A 20,704-nucleotide genomic window follows, 5' to 3' on the forward strand; every position below is an offset into this window, starting at 1 on the left:
ACAGTACAAGGAGTGTGAAACTTGACAGGTGACTCAGAATCTGAAGATAAGTAACGCTGCCTTGAAGAGGTGCTTTTAATGAAATAAAACCAATAGCTGTGCAACATCTCTACATGGTTTCCTACTTATAAGCCACATAGTTTCTTCTCAACCACAGAAAGCACCAGGACCATTTGTGAGGTTCATTTTTGGGAGAAGTGTGGTTTAGTGGCTCTTCTCACACAACCATGAACCCCTTCAGGCAAGAGACTGGTCCAGAGCAGGCTGCTCTTCCTTCTCTGTAGGCTAGAATCAGTCCTTATAAATCAACTCATCTGAACTACCACGTCACTTACCTAAGCAGGGCTGTGTCCAGTGGGAACCTACTCCCAGAACAGGTATATCTGGAAGTGGCACTCAGAATGCAGTGGCACAATTTGTAACAATGTCACTTCACAACCCATGGTGTGATGAAATACTCCATTTCCATAAATATTCCAAAATAAGGAAGACTGGTATCTGTGCATATTCCAAAATGCAGAGTATACTTGTTTAGCAAAACCACCTATGCATTAATGTAGAGAACATGATGACCCAATGGTTGACTGGTCAGTGTCCAGGTTCACAGAAGGCAACCCTGACACTTGAGTCATGAAGAATCACTATTTCCTGATTTTAGGAAATGTGACCAAGCCTTATCAGCAAATCCTCTACTCCTGGTGGCACATAAGTGAACTTCGTCATCATGATTCTATGTAAGAAACATCCTTCTAGAAAACCTAGAGAACCACACAAGCAAAACACAGATGGGAGGGGAATGCTGGAGTCAGACTGCCTGTGTGGCCTGGCTCTACAGCTTACTGGCCATGAGACGTCTGGCAAACCGTCAGCTATCACCCACAGGGTGTGAATAGTGAGAAACCTAATTCCTTCACAGGATGATGATAATTGAGCAAACTGACCTGGCCTGAGGTAACGCAGCCACTGTTGGCCATTATTTCAGTATAGAATTAATTCAATAGCAGTCAACCTATTCATGCCAATTGCAAGACATTTCCTTCCACTTGATCCATTTCTCCCTATTTTCTAGAATTCACTCTAACTTCCATTTGTTCTGTCCCTCTGATAAGAAAACCTCAGTTGGGTTCTGACTTGTCCTTCCAGGCATCTGCAGGTGCTGCAGGGTGGGCCAGGGCTAGTATAAAGCAATAGGGACTACATGAAGATTAAACCCTGCTCTTCAGCACTGTAACAGCATCCTAGGTTATGTCATTGTAACCTAACTGCACCTAAGACAGTCCATAATTTTGTGGTAGAAACACTCACTTGTGATAGGTCTCTATAATAAAAAGATCCACCCATTTAGATAGCATGTAAAATATTGAATAGGATCAAGCCCATACTCCTCTGTTAAAACAAATCTCCGGAACAATCTCAATGTTTAAGCTGTTAAAATAGTTCCTAGAGCTTACTTAAAAAACCACCACCACACTCCCTGAATACAGGCAGCATGGGGTTACAATGAATGCTTAATAAACGTAAAGAGCAAAAGATAAAAATGGTTTTTAAAGAGATCCCTTTAATATAATGAATACAAAAGCTTGTGAGACAGTGTTCCTACAATTACACGTCTTTGAACAAGTGAAACTATGATTACCAAACAACTATTTTTATTATAGCATCTACAGTGTCTGGAAAAGAATGTAATAATAAATAACTGTAGATGCACAAGACACCCTTTTATTTAATCACAACAGTGGTTCTTACTACTACATTTTATTCTAAATTTCTTCTTTATTCTTCAGATTCTCCAGGCTTACGGATATCATCAATCTTCAAAATCATTCTAACCATTTGTGTTGCAAGAGAGATCTGTTGCTTTTTGCCAATCAAGGTTTCTATGACATGCTGTTGCTTCATATCTGGAAAATATAAATAAATCAATTATCCTAAAATAGCATACATTTAATATTGAAAACTTGTTTTGATGAATGAATCAGACTAAAACTTAGAAATTACAAATGTGGAAGGCACTGCCGTTCTCATGGCAGAGGAAGAGCGATGGCTCTTAGCAGACACATGTACCACTTCCACTCTAAAGGTAGCGTGGCCAAGCACAGCATCATGCTGCTGGGAAGTACAGCTTTTCCATGTGCCTGCATCACGGTGTATGAACTGATGTGTGTACATGAATCAGAGGAACGGAGAGGGAGTCTCATTCACTCTTCAAAAATTTTGGATGAGGAATCTCAGGCCTGGGAAGGGGGAGTGATTTTCCTGCTGTCCACTACCTGCTTTGGGGCATGTCTCTGATCTTAGGTTTTCTTTTTTTTTTTTTTTTTTTTTTTTTTAATCCTCACCCGAGGATATTTTTCCATTTTTTGTACAGATAGAGTGGGAGGGAGAGAGAGGAAGGGAGAGAGAGAGAAACATCGACGTGAAGGGACACGTCGAGTGGCTGCCACCCGCACAACCAACCAGGACCGGGGACAAACTGCAACCGAGGTACGTGCCCTTAGCGGGAACCGAACCCGGGTCTCTCCGGACCGCAGGCCGACGCTCTAACCGCTGAGCCAAACTGGCCAGGGCGTGATCTTAGGTTTTCTTCCAGGGAGTCACCACCTTGATTTGTTTGTATGAATGTATTACAAATGAGAAGAAAAATGGGGTAGCTCAATTTGATTGCAGTCTCTTTATATCTTGTACCAAAGCAAAATACATGCCAAAAGTAGCTATATTTTACTGACGCATGAAAATTAATGCTTCTGACTGATGTGTTCCACCCTCAACAAAGGACTACTATGTAGAAGGAACAGAAATAATTTGTTCTTTGTCTTTTTTTTGTTTTAATTGTCAGGGACACTCATAGTGGCTATGTTTAATTGAAGGAATAAACTTGGACTGTTCATTCCAAAAACAACGAAACAAAACAAAAAACAAATTTGGAAGCCAATTAAATTCTGAGGAATAAATTTCATTATTAACAAGGGCATTCTGGAATTTGAAGCTGGTTATTACCAGAAAGCTGGGGTGGGGAGGGGAGTAGAATGGGGGTAGGGGGCACCTCTTTGGTTATAAGCTAAAATGCTAGGTGACTAAATAAAAGGTAAAACATTTCAGTGACACCTTGCCCCACAAAGTACCCAACACCATATAATTTAGTAAACCTGAAATAAGTAAAATCTGACTGTACTTGTAGTGTAAGATAATTCCAAGAAAGACCTAAGAATGGCAAATTTAAATACAACCAGGCATTCAAGTTGAAAAAAAATTAAATATCTGATAAAGAGTTGCTGCTGTTATAACATCCTTGGGCTTTGACATGAAGAGCAGAATATCTATCTTCTAAGTAAAAACACAAACTGTCTGATTCTGTGGTCAGGTCTGACTGCAGAACTCCAGACACGGGTAAGTAGCACCACCATTTCAACAAGCTCATGCCATACTACCTTTTCAGCAGATGACCTATTCCTGTGGCCCCAGTGGTTACAGTACATCACATTTATAAAATGTCCCATAATTTATGGGATACAAGCACAGAATAAGCTGTGAATTAAAAGTCACTGTGACAGACATTTGTGTAAAAAAAGCAAGACGAATTATTTTCTAAAACCAGAGATGAAAATGGAAACCACCTTTGGTGTAAATACCACATTGTAGTTGCAAATATCTGAAATTCAGGACTTACATCTCAAGTGTGTTTGAGTACTTAAAAAGCTACAATAACCACACAGTAAGCAGTGCACACTATATAGCCATGCAGGATGTAACTACTTCATGTAAATCAAACCACAGTCCTACATACAGTCGCAGCAGCTCCTCACCATTTGTACCCTTGTGCAAACAGTCAATCCCAAGGGCAGGATTCTTCTCCTTCACTTGTCTGGCTCGAACTTCAGTCATTGTCTGGATAGGATTCATGCCAGTGTTCTCAGCAAGGGCCATGGGGATGACCTCCAGGGCATCGGCGAACGCTCGCATGGCATACTGCTCCAAGGTTGGGCACTGGAGGGAACAGGGCTATGGTAAGCGTGCTTGGCGAAAACACCACCAGAAGCAATTTAAAGGCATAAATTATATATTTTGAAACAAAGAAACTCATGAAGAATTCTAAGCACAGACTATCTTTAAAAAATTTCTTTTTCTTTTTCTTTATTGATTTTTAGAGAGGAAGGGGGAGGGAGGGAGGGAGAGAGAGAGAGAGAGAGAGAGAGAGAGAGAGAAAGATAAAAACATGAATGAGAAAGAACACTGATTAGCCACCTCCTGCCTACCTGGGCATCAGGCCCACAACCTGGGCATATGCCCCGACCGGGAATTGAACCAGCAACCTCTTGGTGCATGGCACCATGCTCAACCACTAAGCCACACCGGCCGGGCGAGACTATCTTTGTTTTGAAAATCCTCACCCAGCCCTGGCTCAGCGGTTAGAGCGTCAGCCTGTGGACCAAAGAGTCCCGGGTTCGATTCTGACCAGGGGCACGTATTGCAGTTGCGGTTCGTCCTCGGCCCTGGTTGGGGTCATGTGGGTGACAGCCAATCGATGTGTCTATTTCTCTTCTCTCTGTTTCTCTTCCACTCTGTCTGAAGATAAATCCAAAAATATCCCTGGGTGAGAATTAAAAAAAAATTCCTCACCCAAGGATACTCTTCATTTATCTTCAGATAGAGTGGGGAGGCAGCGGGGAGAGACATTGATGTGAGAGATACATCAATTGGTTTCCTCCCACACGACCCTGACCAGGGCCAGGGATTGAACCACAACCAAGGTATGTGCCCTTGATCCGAATCGAAACTGTGACTCTTTGGTTTGCAGGCCAACTCTCGAACCGCTGAGCCAAACTGGTCAGGGCGAAGCCCAGGCTATCTTGATTATATTTAATCTACAAGAATATTAAAATGTCATCACAGAAAAAGAATGAAGAAAGTATAGACACTGAGAGAAGTCTGAGAACTGGCTCTTACTGATTTGTTTGTATTATGATATTTAATTAATTTTGAATTTCAAATACGAAGCTGAGAAATGCTAGTTTATGACAGTAACCTGAATTTGACTAATGGGCATGAGAATAATCTCAAATAAAACACCTGTTTTGTTCACATTGCATCTAGCCTCCAGATGGTTTGCAGCACCACTGCCTCACATACCAGGACATCTCCTTGGTGCGTCTCCATGTGTACTTTACCTTATCTGCTGCTTGGCTAACTGCCAAAGCACAAGCGATTTCAGCAGCGCCTCCACCATACACCACACGATTATCACGGATGAGGTTGCGGATGACACACAAAGCATCGTGAAGGGATCGCTTTGCTTCCTCGATGATCTAGGGAAACAGTTCTGCCTAAATTAGTGTAATCATAATTCATTCATTTTAGAGCCAAATACCTGACACCTCTAGTTTAATCCAAGTGCTTGCTGAAAACATTCCTAACTCCCCATTAAAACCACTTGGTTAAAACAAGTGGAGAGAGGAGAAAGGCTCTTCCTTTCCACTGGCCACAGCCATCAGGTCAGCTAAGGCGGGTGCTTACAAGTACACCCAGGAACTAGTCTGATGTAGTGCACTTCCTTCTCAAGGTGTGCCGCTCGCAGGACTGCCCATTCTCTGCGCTCCATGGGGATCTCCCCTGTCCTACCTGGCCTGATGAAGTGCACAGGCTAAGTAAGCAAGGTTATGCCATGTATCGGATTTTGCGTGTACCATGGTGGTGGCAAACACCCTGTTTCTAAGGAAGACCTATGGCAAGCCTGTCCATCATGGTGTTAACCAGCTAAAGTTTGCTTGCAGTCCTCAGTCTGTTGCCAAGGAGCGAGCTGGATGCCACTGTGGAGCTCTTGAGAGTCCTGAATTCTTACTGGGTTGGTGAACATTCCATGTACAAACTCTTTGAGGTTATCCTCACTGGTCCATTCCATAAGACTATCAGAAGACATCCTGACACCCAATGGACCACCAAATCAGTCCACAAGCACAGAGAGATGTGAGGGCTGACATCTGCAGGCCACAAGAGCTATGGCCTTGAAAAGGGCCACAAGTTCCACCACACTATTGGCAGTTCTCACTGTGCAGCTTGGAGACAGCCAACACTCTCCAGCTCCACGGTTATGGTTAACATAAGTAATGTTTGTAAAATTCTTATCTAATAAACAATTTAGGGCAGTCAAAACAAAACAAACAAACAAAAAAATAATGAAGAGAGCCTGCCAGAATATTTGTTATCAGATGGTTTCCATCTTTACCTCTTCTCCTTATAATCAGTAATAAAAAAACAAGAAACAGGCATCCAGTGACTCATTCCAAGACACACAACCAAGTCAAGGGGTCAAACAAAACCAAACGGACAAAGAAAATCTTCACAATGTGCCATTTATTGTGATGCGCTAGAAATCCATGCTAGGAAAACGGGGAAATTGTCAATGGTTATTTATTTTAGGTTCCCCATTTCTATCTAAGGGACTGAAGAAAGGCAATGTGCCTTGTAGAACTGACAATGAAACATAATCAGTAATTTTATGCCATATGTCATTGTTTCTTTGAGAAAAATAACCCTGTTTTACTTATGGTAACTGTGTCTCTATTAGTATGTTATGGGCAAAGCCAGACCATATACCAAAACTGGAAAAAATGTAGGACAAACAAGTGAATTCTCACCATCTTATTTCCTCCTCTGATGAAAATGGTTACAGCTCTGGAGTTCTTACACTGTTCGATGACCAGCATCTTGTCTTTAGTTGTCCCAAATGAGATCTCTTTGACAATGCCAGCAAAGCCCAGCTTCTCAGCTGTGAGCTCTGAGAAGCGAGGGACAATTCGCCCTCCTGTTGCAATAGCGATCAACTAATTGGGGTGAGTCAGGCAGAGAAGGAAGACAATGTTGGTCAACAATGAACTTTCACAACTGGATCACAAATGAGCTGAACTTGATCTATGATCACCTTGTTAACTAGAACTGCTGCCCCACTCTAGCCAAAAACATTCAAGTTCAACCCCAAAAGCCTTGATAAATAAACAAGGTTCTGAAGAACTGAGTGTCTTGGTCTGGCTCTGATGCTGTCTGACTCTATCATCCTGCACACATATTGCCACAGTTCTCGACCTCATCTCCTGACTCTGCCTCTGAATCAGAGGCCTGCACAGCCATCCCTCTGCAAATAGGCTGCAGTCAGGACCAACAAGGCCGGTGTGTATCCAGGTACAGACCATATCTAAGATGGCTGTTAGTATTCGGCTGACACGGAAGTGGGTAAGACCACCTTTGAGAGCCACAGAGAGGCCAAATGATTGAATGAAACATGGAAAGCATATGCCATAGAACACTGGAAATAGATGGTACCGTCAGTAAAACAATAAAAAAGATCCTATCACTTTTCTCTTTCCCAGATCATCCTCTAATCTATAAAGCCTCAGCATGACATAGTAATTTAAGACAAGCACTATCAAAGCAGCCCCAAGATACAGAAATGCATTGTAAGCTCTGCCCCTAAGTTCATAAGTCTTTTTACAAAGAAATTCCTACCTCGATTTCAGGTCCTCCTACCCAACGAACTGCAGGCAAGTTATTCTGAAGAAGTAAATGATTTGCTTCATCATCAAAACCCCACTGGCAAATAGCTAGGTTAGCACCAGTTTCTTTAATCTGGGAAAAGAAATACCGCAATCGTGTTAAAAAATGTATTGTGCTCTAATGTTTGAAAAAAGTGAGATGCATAGTTGGGTAAGGTGCACTTAAAATAAAGCACAGAAAAGAAAATATACAACTGTCTACTTCCTGTCAGCTCCATATTCTACTGATTTTTTTAGAGAGAGAGAGAGAGGAAGGGAGAGGGAGAGATAGAAACGTCATTGAGCACCGACTGGCTATCTCCTGCCCGCCCCATACTGGGGATCAAGCCCACAACCTGGGCATGTGCCCTGACTGGGAATCGAACTGGTGACCTCATGGTCCACGGGTCAACTCAACCACTGAGCCATACTGGCTGGACATGTCAGCTCCATATTCTAAATAATGAACATACATCTTTGGGAATCACCTCATGCTTAAACTATGTTTTAAAAGTCAGTAATTCATATTGAATTCCATTGTTATAGTGAAGCAATGAAAGAGTCATTAGTGAGAGAGTCAACAAAGCTAAGCACCCTGCCAGCTCCCAAGAAATCAAGGTTAATAGCTCAGTCCTGCCCGGCCGGTGTGGTTCAGTGGTTAAGCATCGATCCACACACCAAGAGGTTGCTGGTTCAATTTCTGGTCAGGGCACGTGCCTAGGTTGTGGGCCAGGTCCCCACTGGGGGGTGTGCAGAAGGCGGTCAATCAATGTTCTCTCTCATCTATGTTTCTCTCTCTCTCCCCCCACCTCTCTAAAATTTAAGAAAAAAAATAGCTCAGTCCTGTCAAATACCTATAAAGCAGTTTCATTCTCTCATGCTTTAACAAAACATTTTATGATATACATTGCTCTGTAACTTGCTGTTCTCACTTGCTATCCTCTAGGGATCCATGGATACAGACTTGATGACCTGCAATAACTGTGCCATGGCCCACGGCACCATTTCACCTCTGTCTTCACCACAGACTTGGAGGTCACCTTCCCCAACTCTCTGGAACTCAGTCCATTACCAGAAAATTCCTTCTTGCAATACTCTATTACATTCTTAATGTGAAACAAACAAACCCTGGCTACCCCTGCACTCCTACTCAAATGGCTATTTTCTTCTTCCATGTGCTCAAAACGGGGGAGGGGGGTTTCTTGCTCCTGATCCCTCCTATTGCCATCTCCAATATTTCTCGAGTCATTACCTCTCACTCTTTAAAATGTTAGCATCTAGCCCCCTCACCATTCCCGTTATCGTTCCTGGCGATCCGCACATCTACCAACACAATCCATCCAACTCCTTTGACCTCTCAGTTCCCATCCTCTTTTCCACTGTATCTTGGACAGCATTCCTATGGCCACCCAGGTAACAAGCTTTTATTTACAAACTCTTGCCAGTATGCTCCAACCCCTCATTCATAACGTTTTCTGCATATACCAACCACATTCCTGCCTCACCCGGATATGCTGCTCTCATTTCCCCCAGATCTCTGCCCAAACATTACCTCTTCAGAGGCCCTCTCTGACCAGCATCTGTAACAGAGCCCCTCCCACTTCCCTTATTCTGCACCTTAAGACAAGAGCTCTGCTTTGTTCACCACTTTATCTCAGTGCATACAACAGTACATGAGTTAAAGTAGGCAGAGAACTGTACCACTAAGGACTGAATGATTCAACACTTGCCCTAAAAACAGACATCAAACTAACCTCTTGTTTTTGCTTGCCATGATAATGTCCATGTTCATGTATCTATAAGTTCTCTTGCTTTAAATTCCCAAGAACAGAGTCCCAAAGAAGAACTGCTATGCCACAAAGCATGCACATGTAAAACAGTAACAGCCAGAGGGGGAAGGAGGAAGGTATTTATACAAAAATACTGACTTGCATGAGCAAAAAGCTGGGATTCTATGATTGCATTCGGGTTTAATTCTACGTGCCCAGTAACTTCTTTGTGAGTTACATTTATTTATTTTTTTTAATCCTCACCCGAGGACATTATTCCATATTTTTTTTGTTCAGATAGAGTGGGAGGGAGAGAGAGAGAGAAATATTGATGTGAAAGGGACACATCGAGTGGTTGCCACCTGCACGACCCAACCCAACCGAGGTACGTGCCCTTAGCGGGAACCCAACCTGCGTCTCTCTGGATTGCAGGCCGATGCTCTAACCGCTGAGCCAAATCGGCCAGGGCAGTTTACCTCTTATTTCTGTACCATTTGATTTGTTCTCAATGTGAATATTTGTAACTTTTAGGATTTAAAAGTGAAGAAAGCCTATGTCGTTAATGCTTCTTATAATCACATAATGAAGTATCAATAAAGTACAGATTAGTGCCACACATAGTAATTACCTATAGCTGCCTAATTGCATCCTGTAGGAGCTGAAAAGTCACTAAGATATATGGGACGACTTACTTGCTGAATCATCTCTTCAAACTTCTCCTTTTCGTATTTCTGAAGGGCTTTATAGTCTTCCACAGAGGTTACATCCAGCTTATGCTTTGTCTTTGGTTTCGGTGGTTCAAACGGACAGGTGAGAATTGCAATCTTGGCATCTTCTACTCGCTATGGGGAAAAATAGAAACATCTGAATTGGTGGCTTTAAGAGTTAAAAAAAAAGTCTGAAGCTGTTAAAGGCAATGACTTACTTTGGGCATCTGTGGGTGACTGAAATCCTTGTCCACAATCACTCCCTTAATAAGTTTAGTGTCCTCCAACCTCCCGCCCACTTTGCCTTCTACTTTGATGAGCTCAAAATCAACATCTCTGCGCTGCATATCTGCCACAGTGAGAACAGCATTCACAGCAATCTCAGCCATTTGTTGGTGACAGCTGTTAACCCTGATGAAAATATGCAAAACAAACTCTTAACAGTTAGTGAAACCAAAGCAGACCATATAACGCAGTATGATAACTCAAAAAAAAAAAAAATTGTAACTCAAAGATATTTTATAAAACTAATGAAGTTCAGAGTCTCAGGAAGGAATGCCATCACAACCTATACTTTCAACAGTCTGGACAGGGATTCTTAACCTAGGATGTAAAGGGAATCAAAAATTTGGATGGAAAAATAATTTACATCTTTATTTCCACTAACTCTAAAATTTAATATTTCCTTTCATACAAATGTACATGAGACTACTTAAATCTGGCAAGAACAAAGATTTTGCTACGTTTTTTCCAAACATCTGAATAGACTGCTCAATAAATTTACTTTTGATTCTGGAAAAATCAAAAGGGAAATCAAATACTTGAAATGGTGTCTGAAATCTTAAATCATTTAGAAAGATAACCTTGAAACTAAAAATGTTGTTAGTATCCTAAGTAGGCACTTTATAATATTTTGCTTTATGTTCAATACTTCTATACCTACACTAAAAACAAAGCAAAACTGCTCTGGCTGGTTTTGCTCAGTGGTTAGAACGTCGGCCCGCAGACCAATGAGTCGCAGGTTCAATTCCAGTCAAAGGCACGCACCTCAGTTGCAGTTTGTCCCTGGCCCTGGTTGGGGTTTATTTGGGAGGCAACTAGTTGATGTATCCCTCTCATGATGATGTTTCTCTCTCCCTCCCTCCCACTCTACCTGAAGCTAAATGGAAAAATATCCTCAGATGAGGATAAAACAAAAAATCAAAATAACAGAAACAGAAAAAAACGCATAAAATCAATATGAAGTCACTGAAGTCAAGTCCTGTTTCCTTTAGGAACAAGTAAACTTTGCCACCTATAACACTGAGAACATACACTTTGGAGCCCAGCGTGGTTTTCGCAGTCTGAATGAGGGGCTCAGGGTTCTGCATGTCAACTAGGACACTATCGCTGATGTCGTCCAGGTACTCGATAGCAATGCGGGCGGCTTGCTCATAGCCATCAGCGATCCTGATTGGGTGAATGCCACGGTCTAGCAGCTGCTCAGCTTCTTCCAACAAGGCACCAGCCAGGACTGCAGACAAGATAGTGCACAACCAGTTCAGGAAATGTTAAAACTTTGCTATGGAAATCTGAAGGTTCCAGAATTAAGATGAAAATATCTTAGAGGATGAGACCATCTAACCTAATTATTCTTTTTAAATGTTTTTTTTTTTTTTTTTTTTTCTTTATTGATTTTTAGAGACAGAAAGGGAGAGAAGGAGAGAGGGAGAGAAACACTGTTGAGACAGAACATCGACTGGCTGCCTCCTGCATGCCCCCAACTGGGAATCAAGCCTGGAACCTCTTGGTGCATGGGTCTATGCTCAACCACTGAGCCACACTAGCCAGGCCATCTGATCTATTTTTAAAAAGAGAGAGCTTCTTATTTTAGTTCTAGGAAAGGTCCTAATGATCTCCCGTTATAGATGGATGTTCAGATATCAGTGATGTAAAGAATATAACTAAAGATTATAATGTGAAAACATTTTTATAAGGGGAAAAACTCTGTTTCCTGGACCAGGAATTTCTATTCTGTGAAATTCATGTTCATGATAACAATTTATTATTTATCTCCCACTCCCACCCCACTTTAGTGCTACAAAGACGAGCTGTCTGTTTTAATACTGCTACACTCCATGCACATCTAGAACAGTGTTTGGTACCCAATTAAGATTTCTGAATAAATGAATTAAAATCCCATCTGCAGAAAAGGTAACATTACAAATACCTCTCTTTAATCTTTCCGAACATTTTAACATTTCAGAACTTCAGAAAAAACACAAAAACAGTAAAATGAACATTACTTATTAATAATATTTTGTCACACACACGTTGTCTCTGTAATTGTTGTAGAAAGCATGGCATGTCACCCCTAAATATTTGAACACACAGCTCCTAAGAACCAGGGCATTTTCTACATCAATGCAATGTACCTGTCACTCAAGGAAGTTAACCCTGAAAAAAAATACTGTGTTGTGATACACGATCCACAATCAAATCCCCCTAATGTCCTAAACATCCCTCACAGCTTAAATAAAATCTGGCATCTGATCAAGTTTTATGCATTACAGCTGGCTGCCATTTTTCTTTAGGTACTTTAATCTAACTACCTCCCTACTCCCGTTCTTTCATGATACTGATAGATTTGAAGGGTCTGGGCCACTTGTTTTGTAGGGTGTCCTTCAACGTAGATTTGTGTGTCTCCTTGTAATTTGATTCAAAGTAAACATTCTGGGTAGGCATGTTAGCCCTGTAATTCTAAATAACATCTATTAAATGAGAAAATATATTTTTTCCGTTCTTACCAACCACTCCTGTGGTTCCATCTCCAATTTCATCATCCTGTGATTTGGCCAGTTCAACCATCAACTTGGCAATCTGATGATCAACATCCATCATGCTCAAAATGGTGGCACCATCATTAGTTATAGTCACATCACCATCCTTATCCACCATCATTTTATCAAGCCCTAAAAAGACAGCAATGCTTAGATTGGCTTTGGGGGGTGGGAGTGAGAGGGCGGCAGCCTATACCAAAATCTGTAAAAAGTTAAATGTCTTGACCGAGGCCCTATCTAGACATTTATCATAAATATTCAACACAAATAAAAAACATTTTAGATTGGTTAATACAAAGTAAAACATTGTATGCTATTTAAAATGACTAAAACCAGAGAAATGGCAGAAAAATTATGGAGCACCACAAAAGATAACAGCTGATTCGTAATCCTGCAGGGGTCTTATATTTCACAGGCATCTGGAAATCACAAGATAATGAACTCTAAGCCCTGTGGTTTGGACTCCATACATTGCGGCAGAGGCCAAAGGCCCACTCCTGCATTTTCGTTAAAAAAAAAAAAAAATATATATATATATTTTGTTTTACTCTGAAAATTCTAAGATGAAACATCCCAAAATGAAATGTAAGACAGTGCTGAAGGATGAGATTTCTAGGTAGGAAAGTACTCAAACAATTAATGGGGAAGAGCAGAGAACAATTACAAATAGCGCTGTTGCTAATGACACAACTAAACCAAAGCAAAAAGGATGCCTAGTGGCTCATGTGTACAAAGGCAAGAAGAAATTACGATGCTGCACCACACATACAATAAAAACATGTAAGGTTAAGAAGCATGAACCAAAGTAAACGGGAAATTGTAAAGCAAGAAATGGAACGTCTCACCATTGCAGTGCTCAGTGTTAGTGAACTATAATAGACTGGAATGGGACATTTCCAGTAGTATTCTGCTCTGGAAATAAGCTCAGAAGAAAACAGAGTCAAGATGTAGCACAGGCAGGCAGTTAGGGGCTACTTTGCAAGGTCTGACAAAATAATACCAATTAGATTTCTAGGAAAACCTATGAACATAACCATTATTTAAGCCCATGATCCAATTACAGAGGCTAAAAATGAAATTAAAAGCTTTTATGTAGCTCTGGCCAGTATGGCTCAGCGGTTAGAGCGTTGGCTCGCGGACCAGAGAGTCCTGGGTTTGGTTCCCACTAAGGGCACGTACCTCGGTTGCAGTTTGTCCCGGGCTCTGGTTGGGGTTGTATGGGTGGCAACCAGTCGATGTGAGAGAGACACATCGATGTTTCTCTCTCTCTCGCTTCCCCCCTCTCTCCCTCCTGCTCTGCCTGAAGATAAATGCAAAAATGTCCTTGGGTGAGGATTAAAAAAAAAAAATTTTTTTTAATATAAATGAATTCAAGAAAAAAAATTGATCACACATCAAAACAAGACATACTGATAATTATAGGTGACTAAAACAAACAAAAAAGTAGGAAATAAAGCAGAATCAAATGTTGGAAAATTCAGACTAGGGGTCAGAAATGAAGCAGGAGATTGATTCATGGATTTCTGTGAAGCCAAAAACTTGTCCATCGCAAGCACATGGTTCAAATAACTGAACAGGTGACTGTACACATGGACATCACAGATGGTCAACATAGAAATGACAGACTATGTAACTGGAAACAGAAAGTGGAGAAGCTGTTATGTTCTCTCCCAAAACAAGACCAGAGCAGACTGTGAGCATGAACTGCTAATATCAAACATCAGGGTAAAGGTGAAGAGCAGTAAAAGAACTGTAGTGCCAAAGTATAATGTAAATAACATTTGTGATGGATTTCAAGTCCACATAAAGAACAGATTTGTGCCCTGGCCGGTTTGGCTCAGTGGTAGAGCGTCAGCCTGCGGTCCAGAGAGACCCAGGTTCAGTTCCCGCTGAGGGCATGTACCTCGGTTGTAGTTTGTCCCCGGCCCTGGTTGGGTCGTGCGGGTGGCAACCACTCGATGTGTCCCTTTCAACTGATGTTTCTCTCTCTCTCTCCCTCCCACTCTACCTGAATAAAAAATGGAGAAATGTCCTCAGGTGAGGATAAAAAAAAAAAGAATAGATTTGCAGTATTAAACTTAACCGACCGATAACTGTGAACTGTAACTAGAAATATTAGTGAAGAATGTAAAAACACAATGCCACAAGTAAAAAAGAAAAAAAAAAAACAACTCAAGATGGATGACAGAGAAATAAACCCCTAAAAATGGTTAAGATACAGAAGAAGCAAAAGGTGACAAAAGCAGGGTTAGAATTCTGAATGCAGTTTTTCAGTGACTATCATATAGAGATAAAGAAAACTATTATAATATTACAACAGTCAATGTAGTGAGAACTAGTAGAGAACAAAAAAGTAAAAACAAGAGCTCTATACCAGAAGATTCAAGAAACAGCCCAGCTGGTGTGGCTCAGTGGTTGAGCATTGACCCATGCATCAAGAAGTCACTGGTTCAAATCCTGGTCAGGGCCCATGCCCAGGTTGTGGGCCAAATCCCCAGTTGGGGGCATGCAGGAGGCAGCCAATTAATTGATGTTCTCTCTCGTTGATGTTTCTAGCTCCCTTTCCCTCTCCCTTCTTCTCTAAAAATCAATAATAAAATTTTTAAAAAAAATTTAAATAAGCCCTGGCCGGTTTGGCTCAGCGGTTAGAGCGTTGGCCTGCGGTCCGGAGAGACCTGGGTTCAGTTCCCGCTAAGGGCACGTACTTGGGTTGCAGTTTGTCCCCGGCCCTGGTTAGTCGTGCGGGTGGCAGCCACTCGATGTGTCCCTTCACGTCGATGTTTCTCTCTCTCTCCCTTCCTCTCTCTCCCTCCCACTCTATCTGTACAAAAAATGGAAAAATATCCTCGAATGAGGATTAAAAAAAAAAAAATTTAAATAAAAAAATAAATAAACGAGAAATTCAAATCTTGATTAGAAATGCTGCACGACCAACACGAAAACACATTATCTGACCAGGAGAAAATAATGAAAAGGTGGAAACAGTATACTGAACATCTATATAGAAGAGATAAAAGGATGACAGACACTTCTGAAGAAGATTTCTATGAGGAAGAACATGCAATTCTAGAAAACAAAGTGAAAGTTGCCCTGAAAGTATTGGGAGAAAATAAATCACCAGGGGTTGATGGGATACCAATAGATTTATTTCAAGCCAGAGACCGAATCTGTCAAAATCCTAAAAACAATATGTCAACATGGAAAACAAAACAATAGCCTACAGACTGGAAACACTAAGTATCCCAGTGTTCAAGAAAGAGAGTGCAGTAACTACAGGACTATTGCTCTAATTTCCCACACAAGCAGTCATGTGTAGGGTGATGCAGCAAAGGCTTCTACCCTATACAGAGCAGGAAATGCTGGATGTTCAAGCTGGATCAGAAAACAGGCTCCTGAGATCTAATTTGGGCACCCGCTGAATACTGGAGTGCTCCAAAGAATTTCAGAAGGCTACTCTATGTTTTAGACTACAGTAAAGCTTTTGACTGCATTGATCATTAAAAGCTGTGAGTTGCTCTGAAAGAAACAGGCATGCCTTAGCACTCGATTATCCTGACGCATAACTTGTATTGTGAAAAGGAAGCTGCTGTCAGGAAAGACTATGGAGAGACAGAATGGTTTCCTATGGGCAAAGGTGTCAGACAAGGGTGCATTTTATCTCCGTATTTGTTTAATCTGCACACAGAACTGGGTAAGATTCAGAGGAAGGAGGAGTGAAAATTGGTAGAAGAAATATTATTAACTTAAGATATGTAGTAAGACACCATCTTACTGGCAGAAAGTAGCAATGACTTGAAAAGACTTCTGATGAAACTGAAAGAAGAAAGTGCCAAAGCAGGGCTGCATTTGAACATCAAGAAAACAAAAATCATGACCAGAGAAGAAATGTACACCCTTATCATAGACAATGAAGACGTTAAAATTGTTAAAGATTTTGCTTACCTCAGCCCAGTCATCAATGCAAACGGAGACTCAGCCAAGAAATCAAGAGCAAGTTGAAACTAGGAAGGGCAGCAATGTAAGAATTAAGAAAGATCACCAAGAGCAAAGATGGGTCTTTAGAGACCAAAGTTAAAATCATTTATTTACACTCTTGCATTCTCAGTTACCATGTACAGATGCAAAAGTTGGACAGTGAAGAAGGCTGATAGGAAAAAAACGGAATCATTTGAAATATGGTGTTAGAGGAGACCCCTACGGATACCTTGGACAACCAGAAAGATGAATGGGTCCTCAAGCAAATTAACCTTGAAATATAGCTGCAGTTGTTCCTACTTTGGGCATGTCACCAGAAAGCAGATTTCTTTGCAAAAGACAAAAATGGTGGATAAATAGAAGACAGCAGGAAAAAAGAAAGACTGAACATGAGGTGGAATGACTCCATAAAAGAAGCCATAGGCATAAGTCTACAGGAGCTGAGCAGGGCAGGAGAGGACAGGACATTGTGGACAACTCTCTGTCCATAGTGTTGCCAGGAGTCAGAGCTGACTCAAAAGCACGTCACACATACACACGCTTTGAAAAATGCTAATGAAATGATGTTACATGGAAATAAAAAAATCTGACCTAAAATTGTACACATATGACTATAACCATGTTTAGAGTATAGAATACATCAAAATTTGGGCTCCATTAGGGGTGTAGGATGGCCCCCTCTATTCTCCTCTTCTATAAAGAGGTTTTATTGACTAGTTTCTGACTTAAAACTTGTGTTAAAAAACTTAGAATGTTAGTCTCTTACCATTTGGTCCAAGCGATGTTCTCATTGTATTTGCTACCGCCTTTGCTGCCATTATATGAGACTAAACAAAACAGAAAAAAGCAAATATTCAAGTTACATATAATTTTTTTTTTTTTGGTATGTGCCCCTAGCGGGAACCGAACCCAGGACTCTCTGGTCCACAGGCTGATGATCCAACCACTGAGCCAAATCAGCGAGGGCAAGTTACATATAATTTTAATAGTTTAAACCATACAGCTGATTGAGTATAAAATCAATCTGCAATGATAACTTCATGTGAGAGTCTAGTCGTAAAGATACAGCACCTTGAATGCTCACATGGTGGTTTATTGCAGAAATATACTCTTCTTCTCAATGGCCCAGCCTACATATAACTCATACACAAAGAGTCATCTTTGCTTGTCACCTGCCAAGGGTACCAATACTGAAAGAAATGGAAGCCTGAAATAATCCATTCCTGTTTCCACACATAATTAAGTAAATTTTTCTTCCATGTCTTGTTTCCTCTCTATTCTTGCTGTCACAACCTAACCTAGATCCACAGCACACTACAGAAATCCAGGGTTTCTTACCTCACCTCCTATCCTTCAGACTCATTCTACACCCATCTACTTTTCCATCGCTTATCAGTATCCAAATCTTAAATGCCTCCCACCCAATGCCTCAACATGCATGTCTAAAAGCTTCAGCTTTTCAAAGCCCTCCACAAATCTGAGACTTAGTTCCCTTCTAATGAGGATGGTCTATGCCTGTCCCCTAAACATGTCCTCTGACCCCTGAACTATGGACACACAAAAGGCCCTCTCACTACCCACCAAAACACTGACCAACTTTTAAAGTAGTTCAAATGCACATATTCCATGAGGCCTTCCTTCCCTGGTCACTCCATCTGGCAGGTAACAAGACACAAACTTAATTAGATCTATGAAAATGTTGTGATCCTTAAAATATACTTGGCCTATAAGTCTGTATAATGAAAATTTTAAAGGATAATCATCAAAGAGAGGTTTCAGGGGACTTTTGCCCGCAGGAGACATTTGGCAATGCCTGGAGACATTTTTGGTTGTCAAATTGGCAGTGAGAGAGACAGAGGCCAGACAGGGATGCTGTTAAACATCCTACACAGAGCGTGTTCACCACAAAGAATAATTTGGCCCAAAATGTTACAATGCCAAGACTGAGAACCCAGGTCTGGACCACTGGTTTTGGAGTCAGAGAAAGGTGGGCTACTACCATAGCCCGGTTCTTCACTAGCTCTGTGACCTTCAGCAATTACTTAACTGCTCTGGGCCAAGTTTCCAATTCTATAAAATAACACCTGTGTCAAAGTATGAGGATTAGTATGAGTATGAAATAATGAACGTACTTAACACAGTGGCCGATGCAAAACTATAGCTTCTATTGTACTGTTTTATTGGGTGCATGTGCTGAATGTTACTTTCTCTGCTGGTCCTTCAGTGAAAAATGGAGTTGAATATGTACTACAAGTGGGCCTGAGTATCTGCCATGAATCAAACACTGTGTGGTCACTCCTTAGGTTACTCCATTTAATTCTCACTCTCAGTCTGACAGAGGTATATTATCCCCACTGAGAAGAGGTTCAGAGAGGTTGTGTAACTTGTCCTAAAGCAAACAGTCTATGGAAGGGCCATACTGTTTCTGAATATAAGTAAAACCTCAAGACATTAAGTGAACAGGGACACCTCAGACCCAGTGGCAAGGTCTATGGAATGTCCTTGGATTACTTATGTCACGGATTACTTCACTTTATAAGAAACTTTGAAGTCAGTGTCCACTCAAAGGTTCCCTTCTTCTGTACTTTCAATGTGCTCAGATGACCTGTCCTTACCTGGACTCCTGCAATGGTGTATTTGACTCCCTGGTCTTCCTAATTCCCTTCAGTCCAGCCCAAACTCTACTTCCTAAGGTAGTTCTACTTAAGTTGTGACTGCTCAAAACTCCCTCCTTCCCCCGAGATAATATCTTGACTGTGGGGGCATTCAAGGGCTTCCATCTTTGGAAATTAGTGTAACTTAAAGCAGACTGTGCCTGTCAAAAGTCAAAATCAGGGTGCGCTCTCCCCCAACAACGTACCATTCCATTTCCTGCCCAGGCCTTTGCTTTTACTGTTTCCCTTCTCCAGGATGCTGGCTCAATCTCATTCAAAACATGACTCCATCCCTGATCAACAGCCACCTCTATCAAACATCTGAAAGGGCACTCTCCAACTTTAATCTGCATCCTCCCCAGTAACTGGTGATTCTGGTCACACACAACCTTGTATTTTGGTTCGTGGTGTCCATTTCTCAACGTTACGGCAGTATTTTCTTCCTTAAGGGTCTGCTTAAAATTTTTTACGACACTGCATCCAGAAAAATGCCATGCCCATGGACACCAAAACATGAAATACTTTGTAAATGACCAAGCCTTTAGGAAGTGACAAAATGAACCTCCATTTTTTCTAAGGCTGTTGCAGGTACACTAACTGAGGGTTAAGCAGCAGCCTTTTAAACGTTCAGGTGACCTGAGAATACTTTCTCTGCATCTAACTGACGAAAATACTGGGCCGTACGGCTACCAGGCTGGAGGACCGAGCAAGACGCGGTTGGACCGCCTGTGACTTAAAGCTGTCCTACCCAACTCTACAGGGCGCTTGCAGCTCACCCTAAACCTTAAAGGCTTACTCGGCCCCTCCCGAGCCCTAACAGCGGGGTGCGGGACTGGACTCGAAAGAAATTCCCTCGGCCTTTCCGCGCAGCACATGGCAGAACAGGTCCTAAGCTTGCGCAGGCGCAGAGCCACTGGGCTCGGCCGCCTCCTCTCATCCCACTGCCAGTGTGCCCCGGTCCCGTTACCTTGAGAGCCTCCAGTCCCATAAGACGAGTCTTGCGGTCCTGATCCTTGATGATGAGGAAAGGGCGCCCATATTCATCGAAGGCGAGAGTCCCCACGGACGCCATAGCGCAGCCACAGGAGTTACTTTCCCGAAGCCGGTGGAGACCACTCCGGAACCGAGAACTCACCTTCCGCTCGCGAGAGGACTTAACAGCTCGCGCATGCGCGGCACAACCTGCGTGAGACTTATTTTTCACTTGAGACTAGTTTAACGCCAGACAGTACTTTCTGGAATCGGCGGCTTTCGGAA

At 41.8% G+C, this 20,704-nt stretch overlaps 1 protein-coding gene across 2 annotated transcripts; it reads right to left on the reverse strand.

Annotated features, from left to right (window-relative positions):
- Positions 1 to 1,477: 1,477 nt before the first annotated feature.
- CCT5 (chaperonin containing TCP1 subunit 5) lies at positions 1,478 to 20,690 on the reverse strand. 2 transcript variants are annotated; one of them, XM_036280057.1, is made up of 11 exons: positions 20,415 to 20,690; positions 17,560 to 17,620; positions 12,786 to 12,950; positions 11,314 to 11,512; positions 10,218 to 10,410; positions 9,985 to 10,134; positions 7,498 to 7,617; positions 6,633 to 6,818; positions 5,166 to 5,303; positions 3,804 to 3,984; positions 1,478 to 1,901 (listed from the first exon to the last, which is right to left on the reverse strand). In XM_036280057.1, the coding sequence occupies exons 1-11, from the start codon at positions 20,517 to 20,519 to the stop codon at positions 1,774 to 1,776; spliced, it is 1,626 nt and encodes a 541-aa protein (XP_036135950.1). In that variant the 5' UTR covers positions 20,520 to 20,690; the 3' UTR covers positions 1,478 to 1,773. The 2 variants fall into 2 exon arrangements, 1 of the variants encoding a protein (XP_036135950.1); XR_004961686.1 differs by having other exon boundaries at positions 1,789 to 1,901; positions 5,166 to 5,317; positions 20,415 to 20,519.
- Between the last annotated feature and the right edge of the window lie 14 nt (positions 20,691 to 20,704).

Source organism: Molossus molossus, unplaced genomic scaffold, assembly GCF_014108415.1.
Source record: "Molossus molossus isolate mMolMol1 unplaced genomic scaffold, mMolMol1.p scaffold_m16_p_3, whole genome shotgun sequence".
Taxonomy (NCBI): Eukaryota; Metazoa; Chordata; class Mammalia; order Chiroptera; family Molossidae; genus Molossus; species Molossus molossus.